The sequence below is a fragment of the Argentina anserina genome, chromosome 6 (genome assembly GCF_933775445.1).
Source record: "Argentina anserina chromosome 6, drPotAnse1.1, whole genome shotgun sequence".
NCBI lineage: Eukaryota > Viridiplantae > Streptophyta > Magnoliopsida > Rosales > Rosaceae > Argentina > Argentina anserina.
Window position 1 is genome coordinate 3308514 of NC_065877.1, and position 16962 is coordinate 3325475.

Genomic DNA, 16962 nt, shown 5'->3' on the forward strand with positions numbered 1-16962 from the left:
ACCATTATTAAGCTTCTTCTTCCTCTTATTTAGCATATATAATTGTCTGAAATCGAAATTCCTATTTCTGCAAAACTAGCCCTAAACCTCTAAAATCTCTGAGATATTGATCCACATCCAGCTGAGCTCTCGAAGCTCGAATCACGTATCCATGGCCAGCACTGGTGTAAGTGCATCATTTAATCAACCCTCGCTTCTTCTTTTCTCATTGAGAATAATCAAGTTGGCCCTAATTAGGGTAAAGTTTTGATTTTTAGGGTTTTGAATTTGTTGGGTGCAGGGTGCTGCTGGAGTGGATAACACTCACAGAAGGAAATTCGACCTTGAAGAGTACGCAGAGAAAGCCCGCGAGCGTGAACGAAAGGTTTCTACTTTCCCAAAACCCTAGTGGCTTTTGAACTTTGTCAAGCGTGTACATTTTGTTTATGGCATTGATTAAGTTGTTAGTAATGTGATTTCTCTGTTTAATTTGGGGGGTTTTGCATTGTGGTTTCAGGAAGAGGAGGTAGCTCGTAAGTCGAAATGTGAGTCTTGCTGAATCTTTAGTTTTGGTGACTCTTTGTGTTGGTTTGTTTGATGGAGATTGAAGTTGGTTTGTGTGTTTGATTTTTCTCGTGTGCAGCGAAAGGTCCTCCGGTGCAGAGGAAGCCATTGAAGCACAGGGATTATGAAGTGGACCTTGAATCTCGCTTGGGGAAAACACAGGTAATCAAGATTGTTCCCCAAAATTTTCAATAGAAAGTTTCAGTTTATTTGGTTTCTGTTTATCAGGGATACCGGTGTGCAGTTCAATAGGATTTCAATGCGACTATAATGGGTTTGGGGAGCTCAGGACAGTAGATGTATTGGTTTTAGCTCTTAGCAGAAACAAATAAGTCTGGAGCTGGTTGTCTGGTTGTTTGAACAACTTGTAGGTTTTCTGTTGTATATCTCTCGAATACAGAACATAGTTGGATTCGGAAGTTTTCATCATTCAGAGTTGGAAAAATTGTACATTAGGAAACATTTTTCATATATTGTTTCAGTTCTTTTCACTTTATAATAATGAGAGACTTGAAGAGGTGGGTGCAGTGGATATTCCCAGGTTTTATTATGGTTTGTGTCTAGTTTTTTGTCTTCCAAGTTGAAGAGTGTAGACTTTAGGATGCCGTGCCTGGAAAAATCTGATGAATGAAGTGGACAGCAATATTTAGAAACAATCCTCAAATAAATCATTCCTTCAGAAGTTTTTGTAGCCTCTTTTATTGTATATTATGCTGCTTATCAGGGACCAATGTCTGATCTTTCTTTTACTTGAATGTTTTTTTGCAGGTTGTTACTCCAATAGCACCTTTAAGCCAGCAGGTAAAATTTTCCCACGTTTGCAAAGGTCTTTGCAGTATATGATTTCCATTGTCCTTGTTTTTTCTAGTTCGCAGTGTTCATTTATGTATTTTTGGTTATTTCCTTTCTTTACGACCATTGAATAGTCTCTCTCTAATTTTTTTTTAAAAACATTACAGACATTTTGTCTTACTTTGATACAAGGCAAATGCTACCAACTATTTGGGGAATGTCATCTTTTAGGTTGAATTGCAAATATTGGTTGTCAGATTGAAAAATATCTGTTGTTCTAATGCAGCATGTTGTTTCATATGTCTCTTAGTGATTGATTGATGTCTTTTCAGGGTGGATACTTTTGTCCAGTTTGTGAGTGCGTTGTCAAAGATTCTGCAAATTACTTGGATCATATCAATGGCAAAAAACGTATGTAATATCCAGATAGAGGCCTTTTCTTTTTGTCTTTGCTATCTTTTTGTAGTTGGTTTATAATAATTTCTTTTATTGCTGTAGATCAAAGAGCTTTGGGCATGTCTATGCGGGTAGAGCGTGCATCTCTTGAACAGGTGAGTTAGAATCACTCATGTATTGAGAATGGCTTTTATGGATTGAAAATAGATACACAGAAATCCAAATGTGGGACATTCCTTACCGCAAAGTAAAATCAGAACATATATGCCACTTTCTGGTGATTTAAGAAGATAACTACAGAACGTGTAGAAATTATATTAGTTCTCTTGTCTGTTATTTGTTATTGGACATATTTGCTTTTTGAAAATATGATTATTGCATCTTTAAACTGTGAATTCATTTAATGGTATGCAGGTTCAGAGTCGATTTGAAAAGCTGAAGAAGCGTAAAACTGATCTGCCCTTCACTGAGCAAGGTAAGACATTGAACCACTGAGAAGCAAATGAGTACATTTTAAGACTTTTTTGACACCTAAACCAATATTGTAATTTTATGATTGGGGCGAATACTATAAAGTTAAACAAATCTTTTCTTTCTCAGATCTTGATGAGCGGATCTTGAAGCAGCAGCAAGAGGAAGAAGAAAGGAAGCGACAGCGTCGAGAAAAGAAGAAAGAGAAGAAGGTTGGTAGAATTCTTGTACTTTTAATCTTTGTTTGGCTGATTTGGAGAGTTAATATCATGCTATTACTTGCAAATTTTTTTTGCCTTCTTGTAATAACTCTCTTCAATCTTCTCTCTTGGTACAGAAAGAGAAGGTAGGTGAGGAGGAAATTGATATCGACCCTGACGTTGCAGCAATGATGGGATTTGGTGGATTTGGTTCATCCAAGAAATAATCTCTGCCAATTCAATCTTCATCTCTACTGACGTTATTTTCTTCATCAGTCAATTTTACGGATTGAGGTTTTGTAACTTGTACAAAATGTAACTTTATGAACTTCAACGTCTTGCATACTTCACTGCTAGTGGTTTTATGGAAATATGAATTGGATCTGGTCCTCATTCATTTCTTTTTACTAAAATCAATGATGGATTGGAATTTAGAACTATGGTGTTATATTTGTTTCATCGCAAATTGAATACTACAATAATTCCCTACTCATGAGCAACCAAGCAGGAAGAAAACTGTTTAGTGTACATGCACTCATCAAAGCCTCATCTACAGTCCAAGTATTGTAGTACCATGACAGTCTTACTGCATCAGAAACTTGACTGTGATCTGATATGTTTTGATGATATTTGCGTAGGTTTACGAGTTTACGTCTGCAAATTGAAATCATTAGTCAGATCAAATTCTAGATTCAGGGTTTGTGGCAGGAAGTTATCAAATACTTTTACACTGCAGAGTCGAATAGCATAAACCAAAGAACAAAATATTTATTCTGTAATAGTGTTATTTCAACAAATAAGTTGCATACTCTGAAAGCAGTTCTCGTGTCTAGAAAAAATTACACAGAACTTATCAATCAGAGGGACTACAAATTGAACAAAATAAACTATCCAGGGAAATACACAGGACCAGAAGCTTTGAGTTTTGATATTGTAAAGCAACAGATGCACTTGCTAAAATAAATCCTAATTTGCAGGTCCATAGAGTGGTTGATCAGCATAGTCTTCAAGAAGGTGCTAGTTTTATAAATTCTAGCTAAAGCCTATTGTTCTATGCATCTCCCAAAACCCTAAGCACTTCGATCCAGCATGTCTCGAAACTCTTTCTCAGCAGAGATCAGCCTCTCAAGCTTCAACGAATCACGGAACCGCTCTATAAACTCCTCACAATCAGCATCAACACCCTCCCCATTTTCGTCATCATCTCTCGAGGTATTCTGATTTCGATGTCCATCTTTGCTACAATGATGAACACGAACTCTTTCTCTTGTTATGGTAAAAGCTCGTGCAGCCGCAGCAGCAGTCTGCTCATGCACAGTTGTTGCTACAATTGGTGATGATTTCATTGCCCCACTGCCGTGACGCTGCCGCTTCTTGTAGTCATCAAAATGAACATGGTATTGATAATAATGGTTGTGGTAGTCATCACTGTTCTTGAAGGATTTGAATATACGTAGCAAGTGCTTCCAATCCTTCTTAGGAGATTTGGGAAGCTTGTTATCATCTGATTTTGGGATTAAGCAAGACATGGTAGTAAAACTCCACGGTGGTGATGATCAAGTTCTTGGATATCATATATATTGTGGTTATGTTTGTTTCGACACAGCTAAACTAAGCCTAAAAATCAATTAATTGTAGAATCTTCTGTACGCCACATCTTTCTTGATCATACCCTAAACTTCGGCTATTTTGAATAGACAAGATCAAAGGATTCCGCGTATTATTTATTATGATTGCTTTCAATTACTAGATTCAAAATTTTATGTGTTTGTTTCTTCTGAGGACGAGAGATTATCAAAGGCAATTAATGTCCATGCAAAAGCCGGAGGTTGAAGTTGGAAAGAATCGAAATGGTAATCACAAAAAATCCTGTGCCCACTAACAAAAATTTCTCCTCATTAACTCACAAAACATACTATTATGTCTTCCATTTCCTTAATTAATTCATTTATGATCATATTCTCGGCGATATATAAGTTTGTTTGTTACCTTATAATCTTATATAATCATTTTGTGATTTTATCTCAAACATCTCTTGCAAAAATTTCTCTAATAATTTGATTGAAAGTTAAGAAATTAGATCTGCATCCTCGGATATGAAAATCAAACGAATTGATATTATGGTTGATTGTAGGCCAGAAGTTGCTAACGATCTTAACATCCATGGTCAAATCTTCTGAGATTTCATGTAAAGCCATGAAAGCCGGCGCCATACATATCATAATCTGGTACGCATGTCTCTAGAAGAAGTATCTATTACAAATTTACAATCTCACAGTTCTTACTATTAAAATATATGGCCATTTGTTCAGACAATTCATGTAAAGCCAGAAAGCCATACACAAATAACAAATTGGTACACGCATCTTTACATATGAGAAGTATCTATTGTGTGGTTTTAACTTGAAGTATCATCATATATATGACAGATGAAAGTCAGTCACCAAAAGATAAAGAAGAGACAACATCCTGTAATACATAAGATTGTGAATAAGCTGACTAACTTTGGTAGCTCTGCTGCAGCATTTTCGCCTTGTATATACTCCCCGAAAGGTCCAAAACCATTGAAGTTCCCTACACGATCGATGAAAGTTACATGTATAAGTTGTAATTTTTATATTTGCTAATGTATGTTTTCTTGCTAGAAATCTGACATGCATGTACGTTGTCAAACTCTTAATTTAGTTTACACATGTTATCTTGTTATGTAGATTACCTCTTTGGCTGGTATAGCTGCAACCTTCATGGAGGATACCTCTTATATCTGGTACTCTAGCCTTATTATTGAAAATGAAGGTCGATAACATGCTGTCAACTCACTTCAGCACTTGCTGTGTCTCAGCAAGACAAGGTCCATGGCAGAACAAATCAAGTGCATCAGGAGGCACATTAAGGTTTCCACTTTCATTCAATCGATATGCTTCGTCACAATCAGAATAAATCTGCAGGTTATTAACTTAAAATTACATCTCATAATCAACTGACATTATCCAAAAGAAAGACAATTTTGGAAACTGAGTGCATATATAGTTTAGACTTTGGACTCACAAACTTATTGCTGAAGCATGTTAAGGCATAAAAAAACCTTTCCCCCGGGTTGTCTGCTGCATAACCTACCATATATACCAGAACATCATACGATGATTATCAAGCCTTTCGGAAAAAAAATTAGAATACAGTTAGCAGACGGTGGGACAAAAATAATCTAACCTGAGAAGCAGCATAATACAACAGTGAGAAAAAAAGTGAAGCCAAGGAACTTGTGTATTGGAGAGAAAACAAAGAAAGTCATTATAATGGTGAAGCTATGTGAAACTGATTCTTGAAAGTAGTATAGGGGAAGTGTATGGTCTTTTATTTCTTTAATAAGGCATGAGATTCTGCCACTTTACTTTGGTAACCCAAAAGGAAGAGAGATAGGTTGGTGGTTTGAGCTAGTTATAGCAGAAAATGGTTGGGGACAAATGGACTTGTAAAGAGTGAAGTTGGTAATGGAAGCCACCAACTTTGTAGTTAGTCTTTGAACATTACCATTTTGGGTGTAAAAACCTAGAACTAAATGTGTCATTTGTTAAAATAACAATTCTTTTGCTTTATCTTTTAAGCAATCTATATTCTATACTGGTTTCATGTTGTGGTTGTCCTGCAGATGTAACATTTTAGGCATGTTATTTGTTTAGTGCAAACCTATCAAACAAGTACTATTGGTACCTATTTGAAAATCATCCTGTATGTGCTGTCATGATCGAACTGTCACATAGCAATAGCATTTACAACAAAGTTAACATTTAATTCGAAAGCATGAAGAGCATGCACCAATGAATCTACTACGCTATGTAGGATAATTGAGAAGAAGAAGACCTTCATTCTTGAGTATCTGAACATGTGGTTGTAACGACCCCAAAATTTCAAGTATAAAAACTCAAAATTTCAAAATCGTGAAACACCAAAACAATTTCAATGAAATTGAAATCATTTAAAATGCAACAGCGGATCATTACTGAGTTTATTATACAACTCAGACAACCAATTATTACAAACCAATTTATAAATCAATAGTACATAAAATGGAAATGTAATATTCCTCACAAACTCTCACGCTAATCCACAATACATCTTCACCACAAGCTGGGAAGTGAACGACTTCGAGTCCTCAGAGTTGTTCTTCGATTCCCACTAATCGACACCTGCGGAAATATCCCCTACACCATCGAATTGGTGCACCGGGATTGTACAAATCAAATCACATGCTCAATATATAATTCTCATCACCACCGTGATCATATTCACAAACGAAATCCTAACAATATATAATATAGCGAATTATATATATATGTACCTATCTACCATTTATACAATATATATATATATAATCCACTATATCATATACATGTTATATTTCATAAACAATACTTTGCATAATCTTGAATCTCTGCAAGGGTAGATTCGTAAATAAGTGAGATTTTACTCACTTTATCAACTCGAGCGTAATTCCACGATTTCCGAAGGTAATTCATTTCCTTGATTTATCGATCACCTTGAAAAGATAAGAAAAGAATTTAGAATCGTTACGTAAATCTTTAAATGCCGAAATAGTAATAATATGTTATTGTTCAGCAATTTCTGGTTTTACGAATTCACTGTTCACTTGATACTATTCACTGAGTACTATTCACTATTCCCGTATTACTGTACAAATACACATCCATTACGTATTTCTGTACGTGCACATACTGTTACGTATTCATGTACGTATGAATACTATTCAAATGTAAATATTGTCTCAGTAAATAAAAATTACTGAATTACCCTTCTGAAATTACTTTTTACATTTACTGAAAGTAATTTACATTTACATTTACTGTATGTAAAATAAAATTTACATTTACCCTACGTAAATCACATTTTTACATTCACCGTCGTAAAAATAAAGTTTACCAATTTACTGTGTCGAATCACTGTTCATCCGCCGCCGCACGTGGGGCCCACGCGACGAGCCTAAATCCGGCGCGTAGCACGCCACCGCCGCCCAATTTCTCCTCCTCACCCTCTCCTCTACCTTCCTGCGGCATCACGCCGCTCCTCACCTCCTCCACGCTACCTCACGCGCCGCCTAAGGCGGCGGTATCAGCCTTCATCCAATCCTCCTCCGATCTCCACAATTCCAACCCAAATTCAACCAAAATCATTCACAAACATCAATCGCATCCAATTCGTACCTAGATCTCACGGTGGAGCCCTTGAATCGTCGTCGGGAGAGCTTGAGGAGCCGACATCATCAATCGAGCAGAGGTGTGGGCGCGCGGCGACTCGAGGTTCGACCATCATCGTGGAGGGCTCCAGAGATGGGGAGGGGTGGAGGCGTGCTTGCCATGAGCACGACATCGACGGAGGAGCTCGGCGGAAGCAGTCCCAGTGCTTCGATCTATCGCGAGGAAGGTTGCGGCGGCGAGGTGAGGTGTACCGGGCTAGGGGTCGACTGCGGAGGTCCCTGCGGTGCTCTAGGAGTTGGCGGTGAGAGGCACGGTGGCCTAGAGCGGAGATCGCCGGTGTGGTTTCGAGAGTGAGGGAGAGAGGGTGATTGGGGAGAGAGAATGAGAGAGAAGAGAGAGAAAGTGGGAAAGGGAGGCGGGGTGAAGGGTTTCCGAAAATGGAAACCCTAATCCTTCAATTTTTCCTTTTATACCCTTTTCTAAATCAGAAACTAACTTCTGTCGTTAATAACCTTCGCGTCTGACGTCCGATCGAACGCATGATGTGTCCACAAACTCGTATCGACGAGCTCTACAACTTTCATGAAGGAAGTTTTTACAATCGAGCGACGGAATAAAAGTTGATATTCACGTCGCGGAACGTAACATTTTTCTAAATAAACGTTCCGAGAACGTTTTTGTTTTCGATTTTCGACGTCGCAAGGCGACACAATTACGTTTAATGAGTTTCACAAAATTTATAAATTTAAAATCAATCCATTAAGTCGTTCAGAAAAAAATCGGGTTATTACAGTGGTAAACAGGGAATGACGAAGATCTTGATGTATTATTATTATTTTTTCAATCAATACGTACAAGTTTTTCTCAAGAATTCTTAAAAACAATGTCAATAGAAATTTCCTAAAGAACGGATGCATCTTGCATGATATGGAGCAGTTAGCACCATTTTGGCATGTACCATCTGACTTGGTATAAGAAGTAAATTGGTACTCATTATTAATTTGAAATTACAAAAGGAAAAATAAACAGAAACCCCTAAACCTAATTCTCATCACAAATCCCAAAATCACTGCTGCAGCTCTCTCGCTCGCTCATTCTCCTGTCCAACTTCTCGCCTACTCGGTCTCCCTCGCTTGTGAGGACTAAGGTAATAAAAAATCTTTTATCCAATTGGTATCCGTACTCTATTGTTGTTGTTGTTCTTCTTCTTCGTGTAATTCAGTAATTTTTATCATGATTTCGTTTTCGCTCGAGTTTGTAGTAGAATGAAGGATTCAGAGGTAGCAGAATTGATAGTGTCTGGAAAAAATATCGAGCAAGAGGTGGTGGAACAAATCCTATCAACTTTGCCTCCCAAATCTCTTATGCGATTCAAGTGCGTCTCTAAATGGTGGTACCATCTCATCACCAGCCCCAGGTTCGTAGCCAAGCACCTCACCATTGCCAAACACAGCAGCTCCTATGCTTGTGCCCTAATCAAGCGTTTAGTCTTTAAGGATACAAACACTAAAGAGCCTGAAATGGTGTTCTCATTACTTCATTTTTCTGATGACAATGATGAGCTTAGCACTAATCTATCTGGTGTGGAAGACCTCACTATCCCTACCAGGGTAGTCGAGTCACTTCAGATAATAGGCCATTGTGATGGAATTGTTTGTCTAGCTTTAGTAGATTATCATCGGAGGCTAGCTAAACCTAGTGAGGTGTGTCTATGGAATCCTGCAATTCAGGAATTTAAATTCCTTCCTGAGGAGCCATTCCTTCCCGATTGGTCCAAGGTACCGCACAGCCGTATGGTAGAAGAAAACGCTTATCTTCGTGGAATATATCTACTTTGTGAAACCATGGGGTTTGGCTATGATACTAAATCAAAAGATTTCAAAGTTATTGACATTGGATTTTCAGGTTCCAAATATTATGGTGATCCAAAATACTATCTTGGACATGTGATTGTTCATCCTCCTAAAGCAGTAGTATACACCCTGCAAACCGATTCTTGGAGAGAGATCAAGACTGTTTCTTTGGAAAGGGAAACTACTTACCTTTGGCCTGAAAAATTTCAGCTCTATTTCAAGGGAATGTGTTATTGGACGGGATATGAACAACAAAAGGAATTCTTCTGTCAATTTGAGACTCATAAAGAAGAGGAAGAACGCATCGGGCAAGCAATCATTTCATTTGATACTAGCAGTGAGGTTTTTCATGATATTCTATTACCATATGAGCTACTGGAATGCAGGGGTTTTGATAGTTACCTTTCATTGCATCTTACAGTGTGGAATGAGTCTGTTGCTCTTTTTGGCTTGCATTTTGTCCATGGCCACAAAGCTACGATGTGGGTGATGAATGATTGCGGCAATGCCAAGGGTGCTTGGACAAAGCAGTTAACCTTTGATTATAAACAGAAATACTTTCCTTACAGCTTACCTCGAAAGATATTGGCATTTTGGAAGAGCAACGAAATTCTTGGGGTTGGAAAGAATGGATCTATTGTCTGCTATAACCTCAGTACCAAAAACGTCAAGTGTCTTCCGATTCAAAGTGTTCCAAATTCTCTTCCACCCGCTAGACCCACTTTTTACCCTTTTTGTGGTATTGCATATGTGAACAGTGTCGTTCCAATCACCAATCATGTGAGGCCAGACTTTGATTGAATTTGAATGAGCTGGTGAGGCAAGCAGGTTATTAAGTTTCATTGTATCTGTTCTAACTATATCATGGGTTTTGCAACCCAAAAATTGTGGATTTGCCACATTTTCCCATTTCGACCTTTAAGATATGAAATCGTAGCCAAACATAACCTTTTATGGTTGTTGTTTTCTTTCCATTTAATAAACATCTCATGATTATTGAGAAAAACAAAATTTTGGATTTCTAGAGAGATTCACAACCAGGGGCCGAACCAGAAGAAAAGCTGGCATGGCTATAGCCTTGACAAAAACAGACTACAGTACTCTATATATATATATATATATATATATATATATATACAGTCTCTATTCAGAGTGAAGCTTTACTCTGAAATTACAGAGTGAAGTTCCAATTTTGGCACACTTTTAGGTCAATTTTTTTCACCATAAACGATTAAATATTTAGGTATGCTATTCAAGATCATCTCTACAAAGTTTCATCCAATTCGGACATCGTTAATGTATTAAAATTAGATTAAATCAATGAATGAATTAAAATTGTTCAACGTGAACCGTTCGTGTAAATCTGAATTTTGAAAGCTCAAACGATTGTCAAATTGGATGAAACTTTGTAGAGATGATCTTGAATAACATACCTAAATATTGAATCGCTTATGGTGAAAAATTTGACCGAAAAGTGTGCCAAAATTGAAACTTCACTATGTAATTTCAGAGTGAAACTTCACTCTGGATAGAGACCGTATATATATATATATATATGTCAATATACGTGCATATTCAGGACGTACATATAGTGTTTTTTTTTTTCAGAAAAATGAATAATCACCTATAGTCAATGTTTAGGCCGCTTGCCTTGATCTTCCTCTTTAGCCTTCCTGCCCCATTGCAGCGCCTTGATCCTTACCGACGACTGGAATTCTAGCACACTACGGATCTGGACTGCCGTGTTCTCTTTTGGAAGGAGGAGGGCTAAGATTTGACATAGTCGTCGTCAATAGGTTGGCCTGTATGTTGCCACGAAACATTGGAGATAATGTAATACCCCAAATTTTCGGATTTGATTCGTAAAAATTCTTATAGATTATTAAACTTGGAATTTAAATAAAAACCGCATTTTTCGTTCTTCTCATCGATGTCAGATGAAACGGAACCGATTTCAGAAATTTAAATTGAAAAACATTACGTTTTCAATGACTCAAGAGTCGACTTTCATTCTGTCGCTCGTCTCTAAAAACTTTCTTCACAGAACTCTAGAGCTGGTCGATACGAGTTCGTGGATGCGCGGCACACCTTAATCGGACGTCGTATGTGAAAGTTATTATCGACGGAAGTTGGTTTCCGATTTTGGAAGGCTATAAAATGACTCTTTTTTTTTGGAACTTTCCAAAAAAAGAAAAACTCTCTCAGGTTTCTCTCTCCTCCCCTGATTCTCTCTCTCCTGTCGTCGCTCCCTTCCCCGACGATCTCCCTCCCTCCTCCGACCACCGTGCACGACACCGCCAGTGTCGTTGGGACCGCACAGCCGAGCCACGATGATCTGTGGCACCGACGAACCACCTCGCGCTGACGCAGCGGCACCGAGAGAGGACAGTCGCTGCATCAACGAAAGCGGCGTCGCCGGCAACGCAAGAACTCGGGGCTAGCTTCCCTCCGCTGATCCTCACCTTCGGTTCCACCTGTAAGTGACTTTGAGCTTAAATCGCGCCGCCACTTCGTCCTCCATGAATTCAACCACCGTCGGCATCTTGAGCTTCTCCGGCAACTTCCAGGCGGTTCTAAGGTCCGATATAGGTACGAAAACATCTCTCTCCGTGTGATCTACAATTTTGGTGTTGATTGTTTTGTATTTTGTTGATGTTCGGAGGAAGAGGAGTTAGGGCGCGTGCCGCCACCTTGGGCGGCGCGTGGGAGGAATTTGGGTGGTGGAGAGACGACGTTAGGCCGTGGAAGGAAATAGGTGAGAAGTGTGGGTGAAACGGGTGGGTGCAGGCAAGCTCACGCGTGGTCTTGTGCGTTGCGCATGAGCACCGCGCGCGAGGACTGAGGTGGCACGTGAATTCCACGCGCTGTTATTATGGGCGGCGCGTGAGCACCACGCGCGGCTTCCGGAGGGTGGCGCGTGAGGCCCACGCACTGCCATATGTGGCGGGGCGTGAACAATACATATGAACAGTAAATCGCGAATAGTAATTCTATGAACTGTGATATATAGTTTAGACTTTGGATGTTAAACAGTGCTTACGCGAACAGTAAATGTTAAACAGTAATTACGCGAACAATAATTTTATGAATAGTAATCAGTTGTACTGAATCGACACCTGAGATTTTACATATCATTTCTAAACGTTTTATCAAGCTATTAGGTGACCGACGAAACAAGTGAGGGAATCACTCTCTGTGTCGTGGAAATTGTACTCAGGCAATAAGGTGAGTAAATCTCACTATGATGAGTCTACTCTTGGCGGTGACTCATATTTATGTTTTCTTAAAAAGATCGAACTATGACATGTATATAATATAGTGAGTCGTGTATGTGTATAAAATGGTAAATACGATACATATATATATATATAGGTTGCTATATTATATACTGTTACATTCTTATTTCCAAATGAGTTTGTACTGTGGTAACTATATTTATATTATTGAGCAAGAGTCGTTTGGTTGTAGTACAATAAACATGTGTTGATTGTTATATTGTACGCGATTTTAACATTGAGTCTTGTTAAAACGTTTTCTGGTCTTCGGACGTTGTTGGCAGTAGTCGGAACAGAGCCTTGGTCGGGTGTCTGTTACGATTCAGTTAGAGCTCTAGTCTATCTACCAGTGTACTGCATGAGGGGTAACAAATGGGTTGCCTGGGTCTCATGAGTACCCATATTTTTGTGTGATATTGGATAACAGATGGGTTGCCTATTATCTGTCGGCGTACTGCATAAGGGGTAACATATGAGTCTATAGGTCTCATAAGTACCCGTATTTTAAATGTGATTTGGGTAAACAGATGGGTTGCCCAATGTTTCATGAGTACATATTTTTTCAGATGTTATTGGACAACTAGATGGGTCGTCCAGTGTTTTACGAGTACATTTATCTTTAAATGTCATCAGTATTTTCTTTTGTATGCGATTTGTGTTATACTATTGGTTTACTCGTACGAGTTGCAAAGCTTACCGGATTTGTGTTTACAATCACGGTGCACATATTCGATGTGTGTAGGTGATAGTTATGCATGTGTGGAATAGCAAAATTGGAGGGTTTTTTTTTCTGAAGATTGTCAAAGTTTATTTATTCTATTTGTGGTGATGATTGAGATGATTTACATTTCCATTTGTTATAATACTTGAATTATAAATTGATTATGTATTAATCAAGTTGATTGCATCGTACTATGAACTCAGTTTTGATACGCTGTACTATAAGATGATTTCAATATTTTTAAGATTGTTTTAGAGTTTTCATGGCTTCGATTTTGAGTTTTATCCCTCGAAATTTCAGAGTTGTAATAGGCGATGGAGCACACAGCTGAGCCGCCAAACCTGCATCAAAATCATGCCCTTCCTCCAGTTCACGTAGTCAAGAAAGTCCACCATGATTAACTACTATACAAACTCTATAACGACCAACGTATCGAATGTTCGTACCAGTATGTGACTTGCACAACGTTGACCAAAGACGCTCGGGGCCGACGATCCAGCTTGACTGGTTCGTTCAGTTGCAAAGTGAGACAACCCCTAGTTGAGCAGCGACGAAGAGCCATTGGATCCACATGCAAGATTGGAACAATAGTCTCTCCAACAAGACGGGTAGTAGTTGTACGTGGTCATATATGAGTGGCGCCGGATGATTCTATATCTCCACCAAAATTCACACAAATACGAGTAGAACTGCCTGAATATCTTAGTGGCCATCGTACTTGATGAAAATTGTGGCTTGACTTGTTGGAAGTGTTGGCATGATTATTGATGTGATTTGCGGAAGAAATCACGGGGAGCAAATCACGTCTGTAATTTGTGGAATTTGGAGATTGATTGATTAGGTTATATAAAGAGTTGATATGTGTAATTAGTGTGTCATTAAGTTAAGTATATACCATTCTATTTAGTATCAGAGCTGCCTCAACATCGCTGTCGTTGTATTCGCCAAGCCCTCACACGTGTCGCTGTGTCCCCAAAATATTGGGAGCTCCGCGGGAGAGTCGAGTAGGCAGGGTCGCCTCCGGAAAGGAGGACCGGACGAGAAGATCTGTGGCAAGGGCCAGGACAAGAGAGATCCGCGCGAAGTCATTGTTGGGTGTGCGATCTTTGGGAACTCTTTTTCGTCGCTCTAGGCATCGCGGGCGCACAAGGGATGCGCGAGCCGCAAGTGAGGATGCTGTGTACGAGGACATACACCAAGTTTGGTGGGGGAGGATGTCACGTCCCTATTTTGGGAGTGTCGATCGTGGGCGTCGCTGGTTAAAAGAACATCATGCATATGTGAGATTTGCTCCAAGATTCAATGTGTGGGAGATATATGGCTGCTCCTTCCGAGGGGTTCAGGCATGCTGACCCAGTTAAATTCGGAGAGCTTGTTGCTAGTCGAGATCTTAACGTCAAAGAGGCGAGTTGGCCGCCTACACACAGGTAGGGGTCTGGAGCCGATCCCCTGATGAGCCCAAGGCAGGGCGAAACCAGTGCATTGCCCCGTTGGATAAGGCTGGCTCCATGGGGATGGAGTGCCGCATGGACCAAGTGTGGCAGCCGAATGGCTAGGTCCATGACAAGTGGTATCATAGCAGAACCATCGATTAGCAGAATATTCAGATCAAGTGCCTACTGAAAACCTCGTTATCAAAGGCTAGTTGGACGCTTAATTTACTTATCACATACCATATTAGATGTTGCGTATGCAATAAGTGTAGTGAGTTAGTTCATGCATAATCCCAGTGTGGACCACATGGATGCAATTGTAAGGATTTTGAGATACTTGAAGTCAGCTCCAGGAAGAGGAGTAATGTTCTCTAATCACAATAATATCCTTGATGTTTGTGGCTTCATAGATGTAGACTGTGCTAGAAATATCACAGATCGGAGATCCACATTAGGGTACTTTACCTTTGTTGGGGGTAATCTTGTTACATGGAAGAGTAAGAAACAAAAAGTGGTAGCTCGATCTAGTGCTGAAGCAGAATACAAAGGCATGGCTCAAGGAGTGTGCGAATTGTTATGGCTTAGAAATTTGCTACAAGACTTGGGTATTGAGTCTAAGAGTGTTATGAAGCTGTACTGTGACAACAAGACAGCTATTGATATCTCACAGAATCCTGTGTTACGTGATCGTACAAAGCATGTGGAGGTTGATCGTCACTTTATAAAAGAGAAGTTGGACGCAAAGATCATTAGTTGTCTTTTTGTTCCTACAGAAGAGCAACTTGCCGATATGCTCACAAAAGGAGTGTCTAAGAAGGTTTTTTATGACTCACTTCGCAAGTTGGATATGGTTGATGTGTATGCGCCAACTTGAAGGAGAGTGTTGGCATAATTTTTTGGCGTGATTTGCGGAAGAAATCGCGGGGAGCAAATCACGTCCGTAATTTGTGAAATTTGGAGATTGATTGATTAGGTTATATAAAGAGTTGATATGTGTAATTAGTGTGTAATTAAGTAAAGTATATACCATTCTATTGGAAGCTCCAGGGGCCGGCCACCCTTCTTCACTATGGAAAGATCACGTTCAGCTCTGGAGGTGTACACGTATCGTCCTCCACGAGCAGTAACTTAAACAGGAACCGATAATCTCCACATGGAACAAACGTCGCTCCAGAAAGAATCAAATGCTACGGCTTTCACCGTATTCAATTGATCCACTACGTAAAACATTTGTGCCATGAAGCCCTTTTCGGGACAATGAATGGAAGGTCTCTTAGATATCGACAGCAGGTTCATCGATAATGGTGGCTGAGGGAGAGAGCTTGGAAGCAAGGCCGTGCTGTCATCGAAGCGAGTTGAGCAGCCATCGAGGAGCTTGCGCTGCACAACAGAACCTAGAGAGAGAGGATCTAATTTGAGTCCCAACTTCAGGAAACTCTACTTGGTTCAGCATTTGGGCACGTTCAAATCATGTCTCGCCTACGTATTTACTTTCTCATCTTTCCTTTTTTTTTTGGAAAAAATTTGGGTTTGATGTACATATGCATCCGAATTTTTGCTCATTTAAATAATTTTTATAATATAAATAAAAAATTTAAACCGTTCAAAAATTAAATAATCTAATAAAGATCATCTATATAAAAAATTAGTATAAAAATGATCATTTAATAAGTTAATTGCATCAAACAAATTAACGGTTTTGGTGAAAGTAAGCACTCTTATGATAAACTATCAATTTATTTGATACAATCAACTGATCAAATGATATGTTTTATGTCAATTGTTTGCATAGATAATCTTTATTGGTTTATTTAACTTTTAAACGATTTAAATTTTTGATTTACATTGCGAAAAATATGCAATAAGCGAGAATTCAGATGCATGCATACATACTAGATTAGACCCAAATTTCTTCTTTTATTTTCTCTATCTCTCTTCTTTTTCTCTAAATAAAATATATTTAGTTTATTTTCCTCAGATTTTACGTGGATTGATATCAGGGGCCTCTTTTTAAAAAAAAAATTACCTGCCCATAAAAGAATTCAGTCATTCGAAGTACACCTCG

At 39.0% G+C, this 16962-nt stretch overlaps 2 protein-coding genes and 1 long non-coding RNA gene across 3 annotated transcripts; 2 read left to right on the top strand and 1 right to left on the bottom strand.

The window, feature by feature from the left end:
• The first annotated feature begins 51 nt into the window (after nucleotides 1-51).
• Nucleotides 52-2889, top strand: LOC126799277 (uncharacterized). The gene is made up of 10 exons (XM_050526442.1): nucleotides 52-166; nucleotides 281-364; nucleotides 497-524; nucleotides 623-705; nucleotides 1312-1344; nucleotides 1668-1746; nucleotides 1834-1886; nucleotides 2146-2206; nucleotides 2332-2414; nucleotides 2540-2889. The coding sequence occupies exons 1-10, from the start codon at nucleotides 152-154 to the stop codon at nucleotides 2627-2629; spliced, it is 609 nt and encodes a 202-aa protein (XP_050382399.1). The 5' UTR covers nucleotides 52-151; the 3' UTR covers nucleotides 2630-2889.
• A 1952-nt stretch (nucleotides 2890-4841) lies between these two features.
• On the bottom strand, nucleotides 4842-5541 carry LOC126800461 (uncharacterized). Its single transcript, XR_007672716.1, has 3 exons — nucleotides 5451-5541; nucleotides 5119-5344; nucleotides 4842-4976 (listed from the first exon to the last, which is right to left on the bottom strand). It is a non-coding gene; the product is annotated as an uncharacterized LOC126800461 (long non-coding RNA).
• A 3134-nt stretch (nucleotides 5542-8675) lies between these two features.
• LOC126800950 (F-box protein CPR1-like) lies at nucleotides 8676-10269 on the top strand. Its single transcript, XM_050528382.1, has 2 exons — nucleotides 8676-8762; nucleotides 8877-10269. Exon 2 carries the CDS (start codon nucleotides 8881-8883, stop codon nucleotides 10267-10269), a length of 1389 nt encoding a protein of 462 aa, XP_050384339.1. The 5' UTR covers nucleotides 8676-8762; nucleotides 8877-8880.
• The last annotated feature ends 6693 nt before the right edge of the window (nucleotides 10270-16962 follow it).

Coding starts and splice junctions, on each gene's coding strand:
- LOC126800950 (XM_050528382.1), top strand. CDS start 8,881: ATGAAGGATTCAGAGGTAGCAGAATTGATAGTGTCTGGAAAAAATATC.
- LOC126799277 (XM_050526442.1), top strand. Junction 1,747..1,833: donor TCATATCAATGGCAAAAAAC/GTATGTAATATC, acceptor TTATTGCTGTAG/ATCAAAGAGCTTTGGGCATG. Junction 2,415..2,539: donor AAAAGAAGAAAGAGAAGAAG/GTTGGTAGAATT, acceptor CTCTTGGTACAG/AAAGAGAAGGTAGGTGAGGA.